This window comes from Panthera uncia (genome assembly GCF_023721935.1).
Source record: "Panthera uncia isolate 11264 chromosome A3 unlocalized genomic scaffold, Puncia_PCG_1.0 HiC_scaffold_11, whole genome shotgun sequence".
NCBI classification, from domain to species: Eukaryota; Metazoa; Chordata; class Mammalia; order Carnivora; family Felidae; genus Panthera; species Panthera uncia.
This window is the reverse complement of record NW_026057578.1, coordinates 88323830-88340436: the sequence shown is the minus strand read 5'-3', so window position 1 is coordinate 88340436 and position 16607 is coordinate 88323830. Positions and strand designations below refer to the sequence as shown.

The following is a 16607-nucleotide window of genomic DNA, read 5'->3' as shown; positions in this document are numbered from 1 at the left end:
AGGTGTGGGAAGGGAGTGGCAGGGCGCGTCTGGGGGGCTAGGGCGGGCAACAACCACTCTGGGCCAGCTATCCTGGTGCACCTCCCGGCCTCTCCCATAGGGCCCCTACCTCCTTCCGGGAGCACCAGCAATTGGTGCCCTGTGTTTCTTAGAATTTCGATTTTCTGAAATCGATGTAGAGCGGACCATTGGCCCAAGCTGGGCCAACTCCGGTCGGTGAGAGCCCCAAGCCCCCGACAGGGAACCACCAGTGCGGGACTCTGCCCCTCCACTACGCGCCTAGGAAGTCTATTCTCACACACTTCTCCCCTCCCTCCTCAAAGTCAGGAGGACAAAATCGCCACAGGCGACACATGAGTCCTCACCGAAGCCTTGGGGGGGGGGGGGGATCAGCCGCCTCATTTCCCACAGACGCTACACCCCACCCAAGCCCTAGAAACTGTGCCTGGAGTGTGTCAGAGAAGGGAGGTGGGGAAAAACTGAAGCCGCTTGGTGACCTTATGACCTCTGGCCGCGGACCCAAGAACTGGGAGTGTGTGAACTCTGCGTCCTTCCCGGGATGGGACCCGGGCCCGGCGGGCCCCCGCGTCGTAGACCCGCCCCCGCCGCCGCCCGGCCCGGTGCAGGCCGCCATAATCGGGTTAGCTGGGTCGGAATTACATTACCTTCCCCGGCCCGCCCCGGCCCCGGGGGGGGGCCCTGGCGCCTCCGAGCCGGTGAGACTGGGCGCAAGGAGGGGGGTGTTCCTACCATTCTGAGGCGGGTGGGCACCGATGAGCCGCTTGGTCTGCCTTGGACACGTGGTGGCCAAAGGACCCCGCCCTGCTGTGCCAGCCCTAGCCCCTAGACTCCAGCCCACTCTGGATGCTCCACTCCAGGCTCCAGGCTGCCGGTTACCCGTGTAAGCCGAAATGCCTTCTAAGTCTAGTAAATGGGCTTCCCTGAGAGTACGGATCTTTCAGTTGATTCTCCAGGATCTCCTGGTAAAAGACTCTGCCCCTCCTTTCTCCCCAGCAGATGGGCTGCAGCCCAGTGCCTGAGGCAGGATGAGGGGTCTTTTCTCTCCAGGGAACTAGGAATGATATTTGGGCATCTGGGCAGGAAGATAAAGAAGAGAAAAAAGGGAGTGGATTTTCCCCCACTAAAGCCACCAGGCCCTGGTGTTCTCAGAAGCCTCATTCTGAAGGGAGTGGACCATGGGGGGAGGCAGGCAGTTGGCATTAATAATATGTAACATCCTCTCCCAATTTCTTGTCCACTTCCACTATGCAGTTTCTTCAGTCCTTTCCCCACCCTGCCAACAGCCCCTTCTGAAAGGCGGGCAGAGGATCCTGCCAATTTGGCAGCTGTGTTATCTTAGTGGAAAAGACAGCCATTATCACCTCCCCTAGCACCCTTTGTCAGCAGTAGAGAGATGGGGCAACTAGGGAGCATAAAAGTTCTGCTGTCCAGGGAAAACCACCGAGACAGCTTGGGCTGGATCCCCTGAACGAAAACAGAGAGCCTAGGGAGCCAGCAAAGTAAATAAAGACTCTGAGAGGAACTGGCCTGCAGGTTAGGAATCTGGCAGTCCCTTTACCCACTCTAGGGGGTGGGCCTCTGAGGAAAGGGTGGGCACTAATGTGTCTACAATCAAGCTGAATAAATCCTTCTTGAATGAATCAATCAGAGAGGAAGAGGCAACATCGTGCAGACCTGTATACCTGCTGACTGTTCATCCTGCCTTTTGAGGTCAGCACAGATGGCACTGCCTCCCAGAGATGGCCCAACCGATTCTTGGGCAGGGGAATGGTCACCAACCCAGTAATATATACATATCTTCTGGGGAGTTACAAAAAAAACAAAAATTACTGCCTCACTTCAGAAACAATGGGTATTCAATTCTGCCAGCCACAGCCCTAGGAATTTCTCTGCTTGCCTCCACCTCTCTGATCCCAATTCTCTGGGAAAAGTGGTTCCTTTGAGTTTATATCTAGGATGGAGGCCCTGAGGTCAGAACTCCCACCTCCCATACACACTGCTTTGCATCCATCTCCCCATGTCCTACATGCATGCAGGTGGTCCCTAATTCTTCAAGTTGTCAGGCCTTTAAGCTTGCAGCTTCACAGGAAGAGGCACATTCTCAGCCTGTGCCTTTCCTTCCTTTCTGCTTTTTGTGCAGTGTCTTTCCCAGGAGATGGTCCCCACTCCTGCATCATCATTTCTGTCATTAGCTTAGTCCTTCCTACCCCCTGCTCTCTTAGGTCTCTTTTATCTGTACAAGAGAGATTTTTATCTCCAAGAGAGATTCTGTTTTTCTTTTCCCTTGTCCATCCCACCACATACCCACTGCCTCCACTTCCTCACCATTTCTTTTTAAAACATTTTTTACTTATTTTTAAACTAATCTGTGTGCTCAACGTGGGGCCCAAACTTACAACCCCAATATCAAGAGTCACATGTTCTACCATCAACTGACCCAGCCAGGCACCCCCTCATCATTTATTCTTTTAACTTACCACAACCTGGTTTCACTACACTCTTTTTCAAAGAGCTCCCATGTCCATATTGAGGACTTCTCTGACATGTTTTACTCTCTGGCTCACCAACTGTTTCTTGAAATGTCCCTTTTGGTTTATGTAATATTGTCTTAGTCTACTTCTTTAGATTTTCATAATCAATGCTTATGTTTTTTCTCCACTGACTTTGGTTTTTCCACTGAAGACTGGGCATTCTCAGATCTCTGACTTCAGCTTTCCCTCTCTGTACATCTGCTCAGGTTTCACCCATTCTAACAGTCCCACCTATTATATCCACCCAGAAAACTCAGAGATCTCCATCCTTGGCTCTGACACTTGTTGTGTTCCAGCCTTTCTGTCCTAACCTTCCGGCCAGTTCTGCTTGCCTTTGCTGCAGCCACCTTAAAGTCCACCAGGCTGGCGGACATGCTCCCCTTGCAAGCTCCCCGCTCACTTCCTCCTATAATGCTTTCTTTTGAAATATTTCAGATACAGCCCTTCCTTTCCATTTCCACTGATAAAACCCTAATCTAGGCCATCATCACCACCACCTATATCCATTCATTTGTTAATCTAGAAAATTTCGATTGAACACCTACCATGCACCAGACACTGGAGATATAGCTGCAGACATAACAGAAAAAAAAAAAATCCTGCCACAACAAAGCTTATGTTCTAATGGGGGAGGCAGGTAAAACAAAAGACAATATATATTGAATAATAATAAATGCTAAGAAGAAGAAGAAAAAAAAGCAAAGAGAGGGGAGGAGTGAAAGGGTGGGGGTTGTGATTTATCTAAAGTGATCACAGAAGGCCTCACAGAGTAAAGACCTGGAAGAAAGGAGCCATTTGAACATCTGAGCATTTCAAGTTGGGGATAATGCAAGTATATCTTGGTGTTATCTGTGCAACAAACAGGGGTCCAGCATGGCTGGAGAGACTGAGTGATGGAGAGACCATGCAAAGCCTTGAAGGATTGTAAGGACTTGGGCTTTTATTCTGAAAAAGAAAGCTATTGGAATTTTAAGGAAAAGACACCTGATTTTTTAGTTTTATTTTTAACAGGTTTCTTAGGGTAAAACTAACATACAATAAACTGCACATATTTAAAGTGTACAAAAGTGTATGTATACACACATGAAACCACCACAGATAATAAACATATCCATCAACTCAAAAACTTAACTTATATCCTTTTTTATTCATATGGAAACGTGGAAGCAAGGAAAGCAGGCAAGAAGCCCCTGCAATCAATCATCCAGAGGACAGATGATGGTATCTTGGACCAGGGAGGTAAGCAGTGGACGTAGTGAGAAGGGGTTAATTAAAAAATCACTAATCTTATCACTTTTTGCTGCTTTATCCACTCCAATTTACTAGAAGATAAATGAGCAAAATATTTCTTTCATAGAATAATTCCCTCTCTTCAAAACAAAAGGTCTGCTAGCTCCCCATTGCCCTCAGGCTAAAGTCCCAGCCCCATTAGGCCCTGTTTCTATCACTACTCCCACATCCACACCTCTGCCTCTTTCCTATCCCTCTCCCTGGTCAATCCCTTCGAATCTGCCTTTTTTTTCTATTTCCACCGCACTTCTTATCCAGGCACTCCACCCCCATTCTCTGAACTGTGACCACCCAAAGTCCCACTTCTTCCAGAAAGCCTTTGGTGGTCTCCATTGGGGTCTCTCCCTTGATTCTCCAACTGCACTTGACGCTAATACTTCACAGTAAACTTATCCTTGGTTTTTAATCCCACTGGAAGTACCTAAGGATGGCAGTGCACACGGTCTAGAGCTCCTGCGTCCTCTCCAAGTACGGGACTGGGCCTATGCTACTGCAGGCGCTCGCTGCTTCAGCGTGTCTATGTGCGCTAGTGTCCTAGTCCTCCTCCCCTCCTCCTTCGGCATCTGCTCTGCATTAGTCTGTCCCAGGCCTCCGCAGGCGCCGATGATTGAATCATCATCATTAACCAGGGTCTGCCCCCCCCCCCACTCGCCGCCACCACAAGCCCCGGCGGCAGAGGAGGATGGTGGGGGGCGGGGGACGGAATAAGATCACTACCAAGTCCCTGGGGGTCCCTCCCTCCCCGCCACCCTCTCCGCGACTCCGCAAAGCCCCGAGAAAATCCCGCCGGGAGCCGGGAGAAGGCCTGCCATCCAGATGAAGCTCCGTAACGCGTACGCGTCAGCCGACGAGGGCGACTTTATGAGGAGAGGACCCGGGAGGGGCTTCTTTAGCGGGGTCGTGGTCACAGGAGATAGACGACCCTAAGCGGCGGCTGGCAGAGACCGCCGGGCCCTTTGGGGTAGAAGGCGATAGTCTTTTCAGGCTCCAAAAGTTAGTCCCGCGGTCGAGTAGGGTCTATTATGATGATTACTACAAGAGGTCAATGAGATAGGACCCCCTCCCCACGCCCCCCCACTCCCTAATTACGGATTGAGGAGGGGGAGGGGCCAGTTAGGCTCAGGTGAGCACACGGGGAGAAAGGGACATGGGCGGGGCCTTACAGAGGGTCAACGAATCCGAAAAGACCTAAGCCCTCGTTGCTGGGCGACAAGTCCCGCCCCGCAGGCGGCACCGGAAGTGGCAGGCCGGGATCAGCCTTTAAGATGGCGTCTCCTCAGGGGGGCCAGATTGCGATCGCGATGAGGCTTCGGAACCAGCTCCAGTCAGTGTACAAGATGGACCCGCTACGGAACGAGGTGCAGGGGCGGCGGGGTTACTGCTGTGGTCGGCTAGCGGTGCGAACTGGGGCCGGCTAGAGGACGGGCGGTGGCTGGCCCGGCGCCCAGTGCGCCTGCGCAGAGACAGGGTGCCCAATGCGCCTGCGCGATTGCGATCGGGTTGCCAAACTCCGAGCTAGGACGCTTGCGCATTGTGCCGCCCACGTCGTGTAGTCTCCCCTGGGAAAGGAAGGTCGGGCGAGTCCACGGGAAGGGAGCCCCCGCTGTGCGCGGAGCCCCCTGCTGGGCGGAGGGGGAGTGTCAGCTCCCGGGAGCTAATCCCTCGCGGATCGTGCAGGGTGCGAGGCTTGGCCTTGGAGTGTGATGAAAGAGGCATTTTCGCAGCTGGGAAGGCGTATGATTTGGGGTTGGAGGGAATGGTTGGTGACGGGTGGTGTGTCCGCAGGAGGAGGTCCGAGTAAAGATCAAAGACCTGAATGAACACATCGTCTGCTGTCTGTGCGCCGGCTACTTCGTGGATGCCACCACCATCACAGAGTGTCTTCATACTTGTGAGTGCCCTGGACTCTGTCTGGTCCTTCAGGCCCTAGTCTCCACCAAGCTAGTTGCCAGGCTTTTGGCTGCCTGCCCCAACCACCCAGACACCCCACCCAGCCCGTGAATCCCATTCCCAGAGAGACTAAGAGTCTGCTCTTTCCTTCCTGCAGTCTGCAAGAGTTGTATTGTGAAGTATCTCCAAACCAGTAAGTACTGCCCCATGTGCAACATCAAGATCCACGAGACACAGCCACTGCTCAACCTCAAACTGGACCGGGTCATGCAGGACATCGTGTACAAGCTAGTGCCTGGCTTACAAGACAGTGAGTGACCAACCTCACTTTGAGGGGTCTCTGGAGGACTGATGCTGGGTGGCAGCTTGAGATGACAAAGGCTTTGGTGGGAATCATGTAGGTAAAGAGGTTGACAGCCGGACAGGGACAAAGTATGAGGGAGGGCTAATATTTACTTCCCACACCCCCCCCCTCCATTCTAGGTGAAGAGAAACGGATTCGAGAATTTTACCAGTCCCGAGGCTTGGACCGGGTCACCCAGCCCAGTGGGGAAGGTATGTCCCTTGGCAGCAGGAGGGTAAAGTAAACCCCCCAGAGCATTTCTCCTGCCCAGTTTTGCTCTCTGGGGAAAAAGGAGTATGGAATCTGTGCCACTCTCCTCACTACTCTTTCTTAGAGCCAGCCCTGAGCAACCTCGGCCTCCCTTTCAGCAGCTTCGACCACTCTAAAGCCCACTACTATCGATATGATGAGCAGCTGAGTCTATGCCTGGAGCGCCTGAGGTAAGGGTCAGGTCATGAATTGTCTGATGTGAAATGTCAGTGACCCAAAACCTGGGAGGGGCTTGGTGAGAGGGTGAGCAGTGAGGGGGAGTGTCTCTTCCCTTGAAGAGAGTATACCATGGCTCTGGGTGAGGTACAGGGGGAAAGATAGGGCTCCTAACCTGTGTCTGTTTCCCTCCTAGTTCTGGGAAGGACAAGAATAAAAGCATCCTGCAGGTGAGAGGGGCTGAGGGGAGGGCCTCTCTGAGGACTCACCTCCCCATTGCCCCTCCCTCACACACCTTGTCCTCTTGCCTTCCCTCCCTATCCCCAGAACAAATATGTTCGATGTTCTGTTAGAGCTGAAGTTCGTCATCTCCGAAGGGTCCTATGTCACCGCTTAATGCTGAATCCCCAGCATGTGAGTATTCCCACAGCCAGTTTTGGGGGGAAAGGGAGGAGCTCAAAGGGAGTTCACAGAGTCTGTAGTGGACCAGGGCAGTTCTTGACCTGCATGAGAGAGGGGTTTCTAAAACTGTCCCCATCTCCCTCCTAGGTACAGCTCCTTTTTGACAATGAAGTTCTCCCAGATCACATGACCATGAAGCAGATATGGCTCTCCCGCTGGTTCGGCAAGGTGAGCCAGGGCCGAGGCAGTCCTCAGGGCAGGGATGTGCTGAGGGGGCCTTTTGAGTAAGAATGCTCCCACTGACTGCTTCTTCTGCTTGTTTTCTCCTTAGCCATCCCCTTTGCTTTTACAATACAGTGTGAAAGAGAAGAGGAGGTAGGGGCCAAGCCCCCACCACATCCCTGTCCCTTTCCCTCCCCAGATATTTATGTGAAATTAACTGCGGCTTTATTTTTTGAAATAAAAACTTTAAAAAAGCATCTTTTCTCTTCCTTCCACCTATGCATGCTTTGTTCTGTGTCCTGCTTCCCTTAGAAGTCCTCTGAGTTTCATCATGAAAGAGGGCCTCTCTCTGTCCCTTGCCCCTCAGTGAATTGCCAAAGGAGAAGGGTAGAGGACTCTATACATGTAAAATTCAGAAGGTGAGCTAAGTGGAACCAGGCTACCCATACCAGCCTTGTGTGGGGTGTGTGTGTGTGTGTGTGTGTGTGTGTGTGTGTGTGTGTAGGTAGGGAAGGCTTTCTGGAGGGGAGCTGTCACTCTACTTGAGTGTTGCAGCATATGCTACAAGCTTGAGTGGAGGTGTCTTGATTCAAGAGTAGGGCTAGGGTTGGACAGTGGCCACTGAAGGACTGAAGAAGAGTGCTATTTTAAAGGAAAAAATCAAAGAATTGCACTATGGAAGGAATCGAAAAAAAAATTATGGGGTGGGACACAGGGAGAACAAGAGTGTTGATTTGGAGACATGGTTGTCCTTCAGGTACCCGGACTAGGTGAAGCAAGGATGAGGAGAGGGAACTAGTGTCCAGCAGAGCAAAGGCAGCTTCAAGTAACAAGAGGGAAGCAGCAAGGCTGTTAACTCCCTTGATTAATTCAGCAAACATCCCTTTTTTATAGAGCCCAGCCATGAGCCTTAGGCTCTGGAAACAAACTTAGCTAGTCTTCCTGTTCTATGACCTTTTAGTGGGGTAGTCAGAAACTTGCCCGACTGGGCCAATAACAGATGGAGGAGAAAGCAAGTTCCTGAAGGAAGCTAACAGGCTGTGGCTGAATCTGGGACAAGTGGGAGGGAGCAAGCAGCATAAATTGTGGCCAGAACTCAAGTTGGAACCTAAATCTTACATTGGCCTAAGTCTGACTCCCGTGAGTTCAAAGGGGTCATTGTGCCTAGCTGGTGAGGGCTGAAGGCACAGAGCTCCCAGGGATAGAGATGAGGTGGCAGAAGACTTGGGAGGAGGTGTACAGTGAAGGAGGTCTGAACTGGCTGAGAGAGCCTGAGACTGGGGCGGGGGTTAAAGGGACTGGGCATAGCAACCAGTGCACGGTGGACCTGGGCTTCCCTCCACACAGATGAAGCTTGTAGACCATGAGAAAAGCACAATGTGGGGAGGCTGCAGAAAGCAAGAGCCCTCAGGTGTGAGGGGCAGGCAACAAGCAAGAGGGTGGGGACATTGCAGAACAACCACCCTGACAGAATCTCCCAAGATTCCCCATGCCTCCGTGTTTCCAGCTGCATGCCTGGAATGCCTGTCCCCCGATGCCCATACTCAGCTGTCTTTTCAAGGTCCAAGTGTCACTTCCTCCAGAAAACCCTCTCTCTGCCAGGACCCGGGGTTTTCCATTCCTTTGCATCAGCCTCTACACCAACATATATCTAGGGATTTGGGATTCATTATATCTATCTCAGGGCTCCCCCCGTCTCTTCCGGGGACTCCATGCCCACTCAAGCAGCCACACTGAGGCTGTTCTCAAAGAGTTTGTCGGTGAAAGGGCATTTTCTTTTCTTTTTTTTAATGTTTATTTTGAGAGACAGAGCGTGCTTGCAAAACAGGAGGAGGGGCAGAGAGAGGTAGAGAGAATCCCAAGCAGGCTCTGGGCTGACAGCGAGGAGCCACAAGTGGGGCTTCATCTCACCGACTATGGGATCATGGCCTGAGCCTAAATCAAGAGTCGGAGGCTAAACCAACTGAGCCACCCCTGAAAAGGCATTTTCAAGGAATGACTCACCAGGGAGAGGTTTGGACTTGGGGAGAAGGAGGTAGAAACGTTCCTGGGGACTTTTCAGGTCCTAAGTGGCTGCAGGAGGAGTTGGGGAGTAGCTTGGGGCTTGGCAGGAGCTTGGCGTCAAAAAGGCCCAGTCAGAAGATAAGGCTGATTTAGGGACCAAGCCTCAGGATGAGGCTTTTGACAAGGCATGGTTTGAGGCCAAGGAGCCTTAGAAGGTGCTCAGGACAGGATCTGGGATGGCGGCCCAGTGGCGGCCTCGCTAGGGGCCCAGCAGAACCTTCTTTTTGTCTGTCAGCGGTGGTGGCAGAGGCAGCTGTGGTGAGTCTCCCGAGGTGGCTGATGCAGGCCAGCTGCGGGCGCTGCGCCACAGAGACCCTGTGCCCCTCAGGTCACGATCTGCGCCACGGGGTGAGGGGTGGGGGTGCAGAATCAAGCCCAGGGTTCTCTTGGGCCGCGCGACCCAGAACGCGCTCCTTGTCTTCAAAGAGGCGGCCGCAGGGCAGTCCCAGCGCTCAGCCGGCCCACTCCCGGGCGCCCTTGACCTCGCTGTGCTTCCGGTGGTGGGAGGGAGCGGGGGCATCAGTACTCACGGGCAGGGCCCAGCCGGCCATTGCCCCTGCCGCTTCCGTTTCCGCGGTCCACTCTCACCTGGGGGAAGGGAGCACCGAGATTTGTGCCCTTGGCACAGGAGAGAACAGGTCCCTCTTAGCCCGGGCAGTCTGTTCCCGGCCCGGTGTGGGCGGGAAAGGAGGGAAAAGGTACTTCACTGGTAATGGAGCAGGGGGTCTCGCTGTGCGTGTGTGTGTGTGTGTGTGTGTCCCGCCGCTCCCCCAGCTCTGCTCGCACGCCCCCAGAGCTCTTTATGAGCCGGCGGAAAGGGCCAGAAAGGGCTCACGGACCCAAGCAAGGCCCTAGAAGAAACGAAACTAAAGTGGAAGTGTCTGAGTCGGTTCATTCAACAACGTTTTCTGAAAGAGAAGACAACCCTTGAAGTGTGCGAGACGGACTGCCGCTCCGCCCCTCGCCCCTCGGCCGCGAGTTTCCTCCCTCAACGCCCACCCCCCTCTCACTAATGGACTTCCCTAAGGGTGGGAAGGGGCGGGCAGGCACCTCTCCGGGACTGGCCCTCATCCGTCCACTGCCCTGAGGGGGTTGTTCGGAGGATCCCCAATCACAGGATTCAAAGGAGTGCGTGGAGAGGGAAATTCGGAGACTAAAGGTTGTTTATTGAACCACTAAGATTGTGCCAAGAGAGGCAACAATCTGGGGGGTGGAGGGCTGGGTAAAGGAACCCGCTAGATGGGAGGCTGAGATGGGCAATGTGGGTGAGAGGTGCAGTGTCACAGAATGAGAGATAAGGTAGGGACGATGAGGAAAGGGAAATCTGAAAAGAGATGATGCGCAGAGGTGTGAGAAAGCATCCTTAAAGGAGAATGGAGGCTCCTTCCCCAGGGAGTGAAAGTCGGAATGTGGGGAATCTCTACAAGGAGGAGGAGCAGAGGACCCCAAATGTCTGAAAGGACAATAAGGGGAATCCGTGGAGGTGGGAGACATGAGGGGTTGCTGGAGAATGCTGAGAAAGGAAAACTATCAGAACGGGGGGGGGGGGGGGGGGGGGGGGGCTGCGGAAAGGTGCTTGTCTGTGGATCACTCTGTGAAGGTCCAGGACAAGAAGGGTTGGGCCTTGGGGGTGGAGGGTATATGGGGGGCGAAGGCTACAAGACAACTGTTGCAGCACCCCCTTCCCATCCAGCCCAGAACCCAAGTTTAATCTCTTAATCTCCCTCATTAATCACTCACCCTCCTCCTACCCTCCCCCCCACAGGGGGATCGGGTTTCTCCCCAGCTCAGGTTCCAGAGGCATTGCTGGAGAAGTCCCCTCCTGTGCCCCCCCCCCTTGTCTGGACTAGTCCCTGGCCGCTGGGACAGCCTTAGGGCTCTGCTGTCAGTGGCCTCCTCCCTTTACTAGTCTCGCCTTCTCTTTCATCCCCCAAATGGGGACCTCCCAACCCCGCTGTCATCGAACCCCACTACCTGAGCCTGGTTGCAGTTTGCAGGGGGGGTAGATAGGTGGGAGGGATGGAAAGGGAGAGGATGGCAAATGCCCTTCAGGAGAGAGGGCACTCCTCACAAACACACTAGTAATTGAGAGCAGAGGAAGAGATGACATAAAAGCTACACAGAGGAAGGTTGTAGTGTCTGTTTGGTGACAGGCCTGGGACATGAGCTAGGCAGTTCCTGCAGCTTCCTGGGACCCTCTTTAAAAGCAGATTAAGTCTGGGGCACCTGGGTGGCTCAGTTAAGTGTCAGACTTCAGCTCAGGTCATGATCTCACAGTTTGTGAGTTTGAGCCCCATGTCAGGCTCTGTGCTGACAGCTCAGAGCCTGGAGCCTGCTTTGGATTCTGTGCCTCCCTCTCTCTCTGCCCCTCCCCTTTTCATGTCTGTCTCTCTGTCTCTCAAAAATAAACATAAAAAAAAAAATAAAAGCAGATTAAGTCAAACCACCAGCATGGTTCAGAGGACTGAGGTCTCCAGCCATGAGGTTCTCTCTTGGCCTCCCTCCGCCTCCTACCATTAATAACCAATTAACAAGATCCTGAGGCATCTCAGTGTTCTGCTGTGGCCTAGCTCTGTTCTTAGACCAATCAGTGGGCCATTGGGCTGTGTTGCTCAGGCTGCCATGAGGGTACTATGCAAGTGTCTGTGTGTGTCTGGGGGATGGGAGGGGTCGCTGGAGGGAACTCATTACCAAGAAGACCCTGTGTTTCTCCATCTTTGGGAGGCCAGGTTAGTGCCTCCGGCCAGGTGAGGGTTCCTCACTCCCATTATCATTGGCCCAGGGGCCTTAGGTCTCTCAAGCTCTGTTTAGGGCACCTCAACGGCAGGCTCCACTTGCCCCAGGGAATAGGCACAGAGGATCTTCGCACAAATGGTGGGAGGTGCAGAGGTCTACAGAGAAGGTGACATAATGGACACCCCAGGAGGGACTTCTTGGCACTGTGGGAAGAAACTTGAAGAATCCCATAGAAGCAAGTTCCTCAGGAACGGTGAGCTCCTCAGGAGAGGTGGGGCTTCTCTGCCTCTGGGCTGTGAATCCCCTTGCCTTGTTGGGCCTCCACTGGTGGAGCAACCACTGTTCCAGAGCTGTCTTCTTCCTACAAAGGACAGCTGTAGGGCGCTCACTCAGGTGTGAGCCCAGGACTGGAATCGGTGTGGGAGAAAAGAAAGAAAGGACACAAATAAAATAGGAATGAATATCCCAGACCTTAGGGTTTGTCCCTGAGTTGGCAGGGGTTTCTGTCCCAGGATCTGGTTGGGTCCATGAAGTCTGACCTGCAAGTCACTTTTCTATGGGGAGTGACCAGTGGCCCTTTCCATTGCTGCTCTACAGGGTGGTTTCTGGGCTTTGGAGGCTGGGGAACCCCTATTTGAACCACAGGAGCTTAATATGGAGGCAAAGACAGATCGACTGATAGGCCTCGGTGGAGGCCAGTCTTCCCTGGCCAAGACCCCTGGGTGGGGGCAGTAGCGATAGCTCCGGATTTGCTGTGTCTTCTTTCCTGAGGCCCCAGTCTATTCCACTTCTCCATGTGCTTTGACTTTCTCAGGGCCTCTAAGCCTGGGTCCAGCCAGAGAGCTGGTGGATCCACTCACCTGCTTTTGCTTCCACATCGCATCCCCATTATTCCCGGTTGCAGAAATTCCGCCAGGCCAGGTCCTTCCAAGTCTTGAGTTCCCCCAGGCCCCTCGCGCCACTCTAATAACTTCCAGCCGCCGGGACCTCTTCAAGAGGGTTCTGCAGGGGTGGGGCGCGGAGGAGGGGGCTAGGTCAGGAGACCAAGATCCTTTTTAGGAGAGATCAGAGATCCTAGAACGGTCAGGTCTGATCTCCCTCCTCGGAATTCTGCAAATCCCATCCGTTGGGGCAAGGGGAAGCAATGACTAGTTTATGAGCCAGAGCAGAGGCTAGGCGGGGAGTCGACGGTACACACAATCTGCGGGCCGTCCAGGAAGGGTCCAGTCAGAGCGTGTACGGGGCCATGCCCTGCCGCGCGGAGCAGCTCGGCGGCCGGGTATGGCAGGTTGTTCCTGGTCTGCTCTCCGCGCCTCCCCACCCTGTTAGAAATACAGCTGCGGGGACATCTACCAGCTCCAGACCCACCGCGGCCCCGGGATGGGGGTTGGGGGCGCAGGAGGAGGGGCACAAGGGGCTTGGGCCCAGCGCGGGGGGCGGGTCCGAAGCTGGGGGCCCAGATCGGGAGCCGCGGTCTGGGGCCCAGGCAGCTGCTGCGCCCAGCGCAGCCGGCGGCGGGACCGCCACAGCCCCGTCGGCCATGAACTCGGGACCAGAGCCCCGGACACCCCGGACATTATTCAGCATCGCCGACATCCTAGGCCCGCGCCTGATCCCCCGAGGACCCTCTACGTCCCAGCTTCCAGAGTCGAGTCCTGGTCCCACGTCGCCTCTGTGCGCGCTGGAGGAGCTGACTAGTAAAACTTTCCGCGGATTTGACTGGCACGCTCCGGAGCCCTCTGAAGGTATAGCGCAGGCAAGGTCGCGCACTTTGACTTGGCCTTCTCCCCATCTCTCTCCTTCAGGTCCCGGTCTCGACCCTTCGTTCACAATGGCCCCCACCCTAATCTGCCCTCTGTCCTCAGCCCACGTGCTGGGACTTCCATCTCCCAATCCTCACCTACCCTCCGTTAGCTCCCAGGCTCCGCGGCCGCTCCTTGGAGGCCGCCAGCGCCGAGGGGGAGGGCCAATCTGTCGAGAACTGAGTGACCCTTTGGTCCGTTCGCTGTAGGCGGGGCAATCGCGACACCGAAAGGCCGGCGAGATGGAGACAAAAGGCCTGAGCCCGAGGCTGTAAACATTGAGCTAGGGCATGGGCGGTGCACAAAGTGCTGGGAGGCGAGGCTCGGTCTCTCCGGGTGACCTAGCTCCGCTCCACGCCGTTCTCTTCAGGAAAGGGGACAGGAACAGAAGGTCTTTGGGGCGGCAAGGGTCGGGGATTAGGGACTTCGCCTCTCCTTACACTTTGAACCCCCACTACCTCCTTTTGGGCTCGAGGAGGAGGTTCCCGTGTCACTAAAAAAGCGTAAAACAAGAGTGCTCATCATAACCTGAGAGTCTTTAGAAGGGCATGATCAAAGTCGTATTACATTCATCACACAGGGCTGCCCCGGGCTGTCCCTATTATTTTTTTAATGTTTATTTTTTGAGAGCGACAGAGTGTGAGCAGGGGAGGGGCAGAGAGAGAAGGAGACACAGAATCGGAGGCAGGCTCCAGGCTTTGAGCTGTCAGCACAGAGCCTGACACGGGGCTTGAACTCATGGACCATGAGATCATGACCTGAGCTGAAGTCGGATGCTCAACCGACTTAGACACCCAGGCGCCCGGCTGTCCTATTTTGACCATGGTCGCCCCGCCTCGGGTGCCGGCCCCAACCTACAAGCCCACTTATCCCGGGGCTCCGGAGGGCCTCAAAGATCCCTCCCCAGATTGCCTGACGCCGTGCCAAGTCTCCTTTGGCCAGTCCCGCCCTCTTCCTACTCCCTCACCTCCCCAAGATGCCCTCAGCCTGCTGCTTCCCATGCCCAAGTGGCCCGTTCCACTTTATGCCCCCCACTCCCAATTCGGCCTGAACCCCCGTTTGGTAAGGGACCACGGTTCAGGCTCCTGTCCGCCTTCTCGCTCCGCCTCCCCCCCCCCCGCTTGAGCCCCCCCCCCCACAGCTTCTCCTTTGAGCGGATGCCTGATTCCTGCAGGCTAAGACTGACCCCCGCCGTATCCCCGCAGGCCGCGCCGCCCCAAGTGCTCTGGGCCCTGGCCAGGCTGGCCGCAGACGGCGAAAGTCACGCACGGCGTTCACTGCGCAGCAGGTGCTGGAGCTGGAGCGACGCTTCGTCTTCCAGAAGTACCTGGCGCCTTCAGAGCGCGACCGGCTGGCGGCGAGGCTCGGCTTGGCCAACGCACAGGTTGTCACGTGGTTCCAGAACCGGCGAGCCAAGCTCAAGCGCGACGTGGAGGAGATGCGCGCCGACGTGGCCTGGTTGCGCACGCTGTCTCCCGAAGTTCAGTGCCGCCTCTCGCTGCCTGACGGCACCCCATGCCCCGTCCCTGGCCGGCCTGACTCCGGACCCCACCTGTCAGAAGAGGAGATAAAGGTGGACTAATGAAGGCAAAGCCGCCGCCGCCCTGGGTACCTGGATCCCCGACTCCTTGCCTCCGTGCTCCGCGCCCTGTCTGGGTACTAGGGTGGAGGGAGGGTGTGGATCTGGCCTCCTCTGGCTCACAGTCCACTCACTCACTTTTCCCAATTGTTGAGAATAAAATGGAGACTCAGTCGCTCGACGCCTCAATCTTGGCGCCCCAGAACAGCAAGAGCAAAATCTGCCGGTTGTTGTGCAGATTCCGCGCTTGGCTGAGCGCTTTAAACGCGGTCTCCTTCAAACCTCATAGCAAGTCTATTCGGTGATATAATTATACCCGTTTCACAAAGCAAGAAGCACTAGGTCAGGATTTGGACCTAGGTATCCTGCCAGCCTTCAGAGCCAGTGCACGTCAGCCGGACAGCACTCTGGAGACTTCGAGCTGAGGGGAGGAAGATGGGACACGTAGCTGCGGGCGACCTACCCCTACTGACTGCCTTTAGTCGCTGGACTCCAGCAGGCCTTTGACCCACCTCCTCCAAGACCTTGCAACTAACCTCTGGGCTGCTCCAAAGTGACTAAGTTGTGCTTGATCCTACCCTTTCCCCACCCTGAGGTCATTTGTTAATGGGCTTCCGACCATTCTCTCACTTCTGCTGAAAGAACCCCATGCTGAAACACAAGCTAAGTGAAAGCGGTGGGGAGAAGGGGCACAACCCTACTTCTGGGACCTCTGCCCCACACTTGGGCAGGAAATGTTCCCCCCAGGATAGTGGCCTTGGCAGGAGGGTGGGGAGGCTGAGTCTGGCCGCGGAGGTGGAGGCTGGAGTAGCTGCATGGGGACCTTGGCGGGTGGAGTCAATAGCCTACCCCCACCAGCGGACATTTCTGAAATTAATTTATTCCACTGGTAATTAATCACCCTCTGGCAATATGATGAGAAGGTAAGAGGCCTATGCCTATGCAGGGCCATCACTTCAGATCTTCAGAAGACCATGCTTAGGTTCTTTCCTGGCTCCCCTCTCTCCGTGTCTGTCCTTCCTCCCTCCTCGGGCCTTCCATGCTTCTGCCCAGATGCCACAACTCATTCTCAAGAATGTTCTGAGAATGATCCATCCAGGATTCAAGGGGAGTCAGCTAGGGCCTCGGTTGCAAGTGGAGGTCCCAGGAGAGAATATTTCAGGGAGACTGAACAATGTTGGAAGGCAGAAGGGAACCTGGCACTGTTGGACAACAACTACTGCTTATTGAACATAATTCAAGTGATGTGCATGGATTAATCTTCACAGTAATCCCAGAAGATAATGAAATTTTAATTACAT

General features: G+C 54.7%; 2 protein-coding genes across 2 annotated transcripts; both read left to right on the top strand.

The window, feature by feature from the left end:
* The first annotated feature begins 4564 nt into the window (after nt 1–4564).
* PCGF1 (polycomb group ring finger 1) lies at nt 4565–7405 on the top strand. Its single transcript, XM_049651770.1, has 9 exons — nt 4565–5200; nt 5628–5733; nt 5890–6042; nt 6216–6287; nt 6410–6515; nt 6698–6731; nt 6829–6915; nt 7051–7131; nt 7235–7405. Exons 1-9 carry the CDS (start codon nt 5108–5110, stop codon nt 7280–7282), a joined length of 780 nt encoding a protein of 259 aa, XP_049507727.1. The 5' UTR covers nt 4565–5107; the 3' UTR covers nt 7283–7405.
* A 5969-nt stretch (nt 7406–13374) lies between these two features.
* LBX2 (ladybird homeobox 2) lies at nt 13375–15516 on the top strand. Its single transcript, XM_049650367.1, has 2 exons — nt 13375–13670; nt 14933–15516. Exons 1-2 carry the CDS (start codon nt 13466–13468, stop codon nt 15307–15309), a joined length of 582 nt encoding a protein of 193 aa, XP_049506324.1. The 5' UTR covers nt 13375–13465; the 3' UTR covers nt 15310–15516.
* Nucleotides 15517–16607: the final 1091 nt, after the last annotated feature.

Bases quoted from the DNA above. Each gene is read 5' to 3' on its own strand.
- PCGF1 (XM_049651770.1), top strand. From the start codon at position 5,108: ATGGCGTCTCCTCAGGGGGGCCAGATTGCGATCGCGATGAGGCTTCGG. The intron at 5,201-5,627 runs GTGCAGGGGCGG...GTGTGTCCGCAG, and splicing joins TGGACCCGCTACGGAACGAG to GAGGAGGTCCGAGTAAAGAT. The intron at 6,732-6,828 runs GTGAGAGGGGCT...CCCTATCCCCAG, and splicing joins AGAATAAAAGCATCCTGCAG to AACAAATATGTTCGATGTTC.
- LBX2 (XM_049650367.1), top strand. From the start codon at position 13,466: ATGAACTCGGGACCAGAGCCCCGGACACCCCGGACATTATTCAGCATC. The intron at 13,671-14,932 runs GTATAGCGCAGG...GTATCCCCGCAG, and splicing joins CGCTCCGGAGCCCTCTGAAG to GCCGCGCCGCCCCAAGTGCT.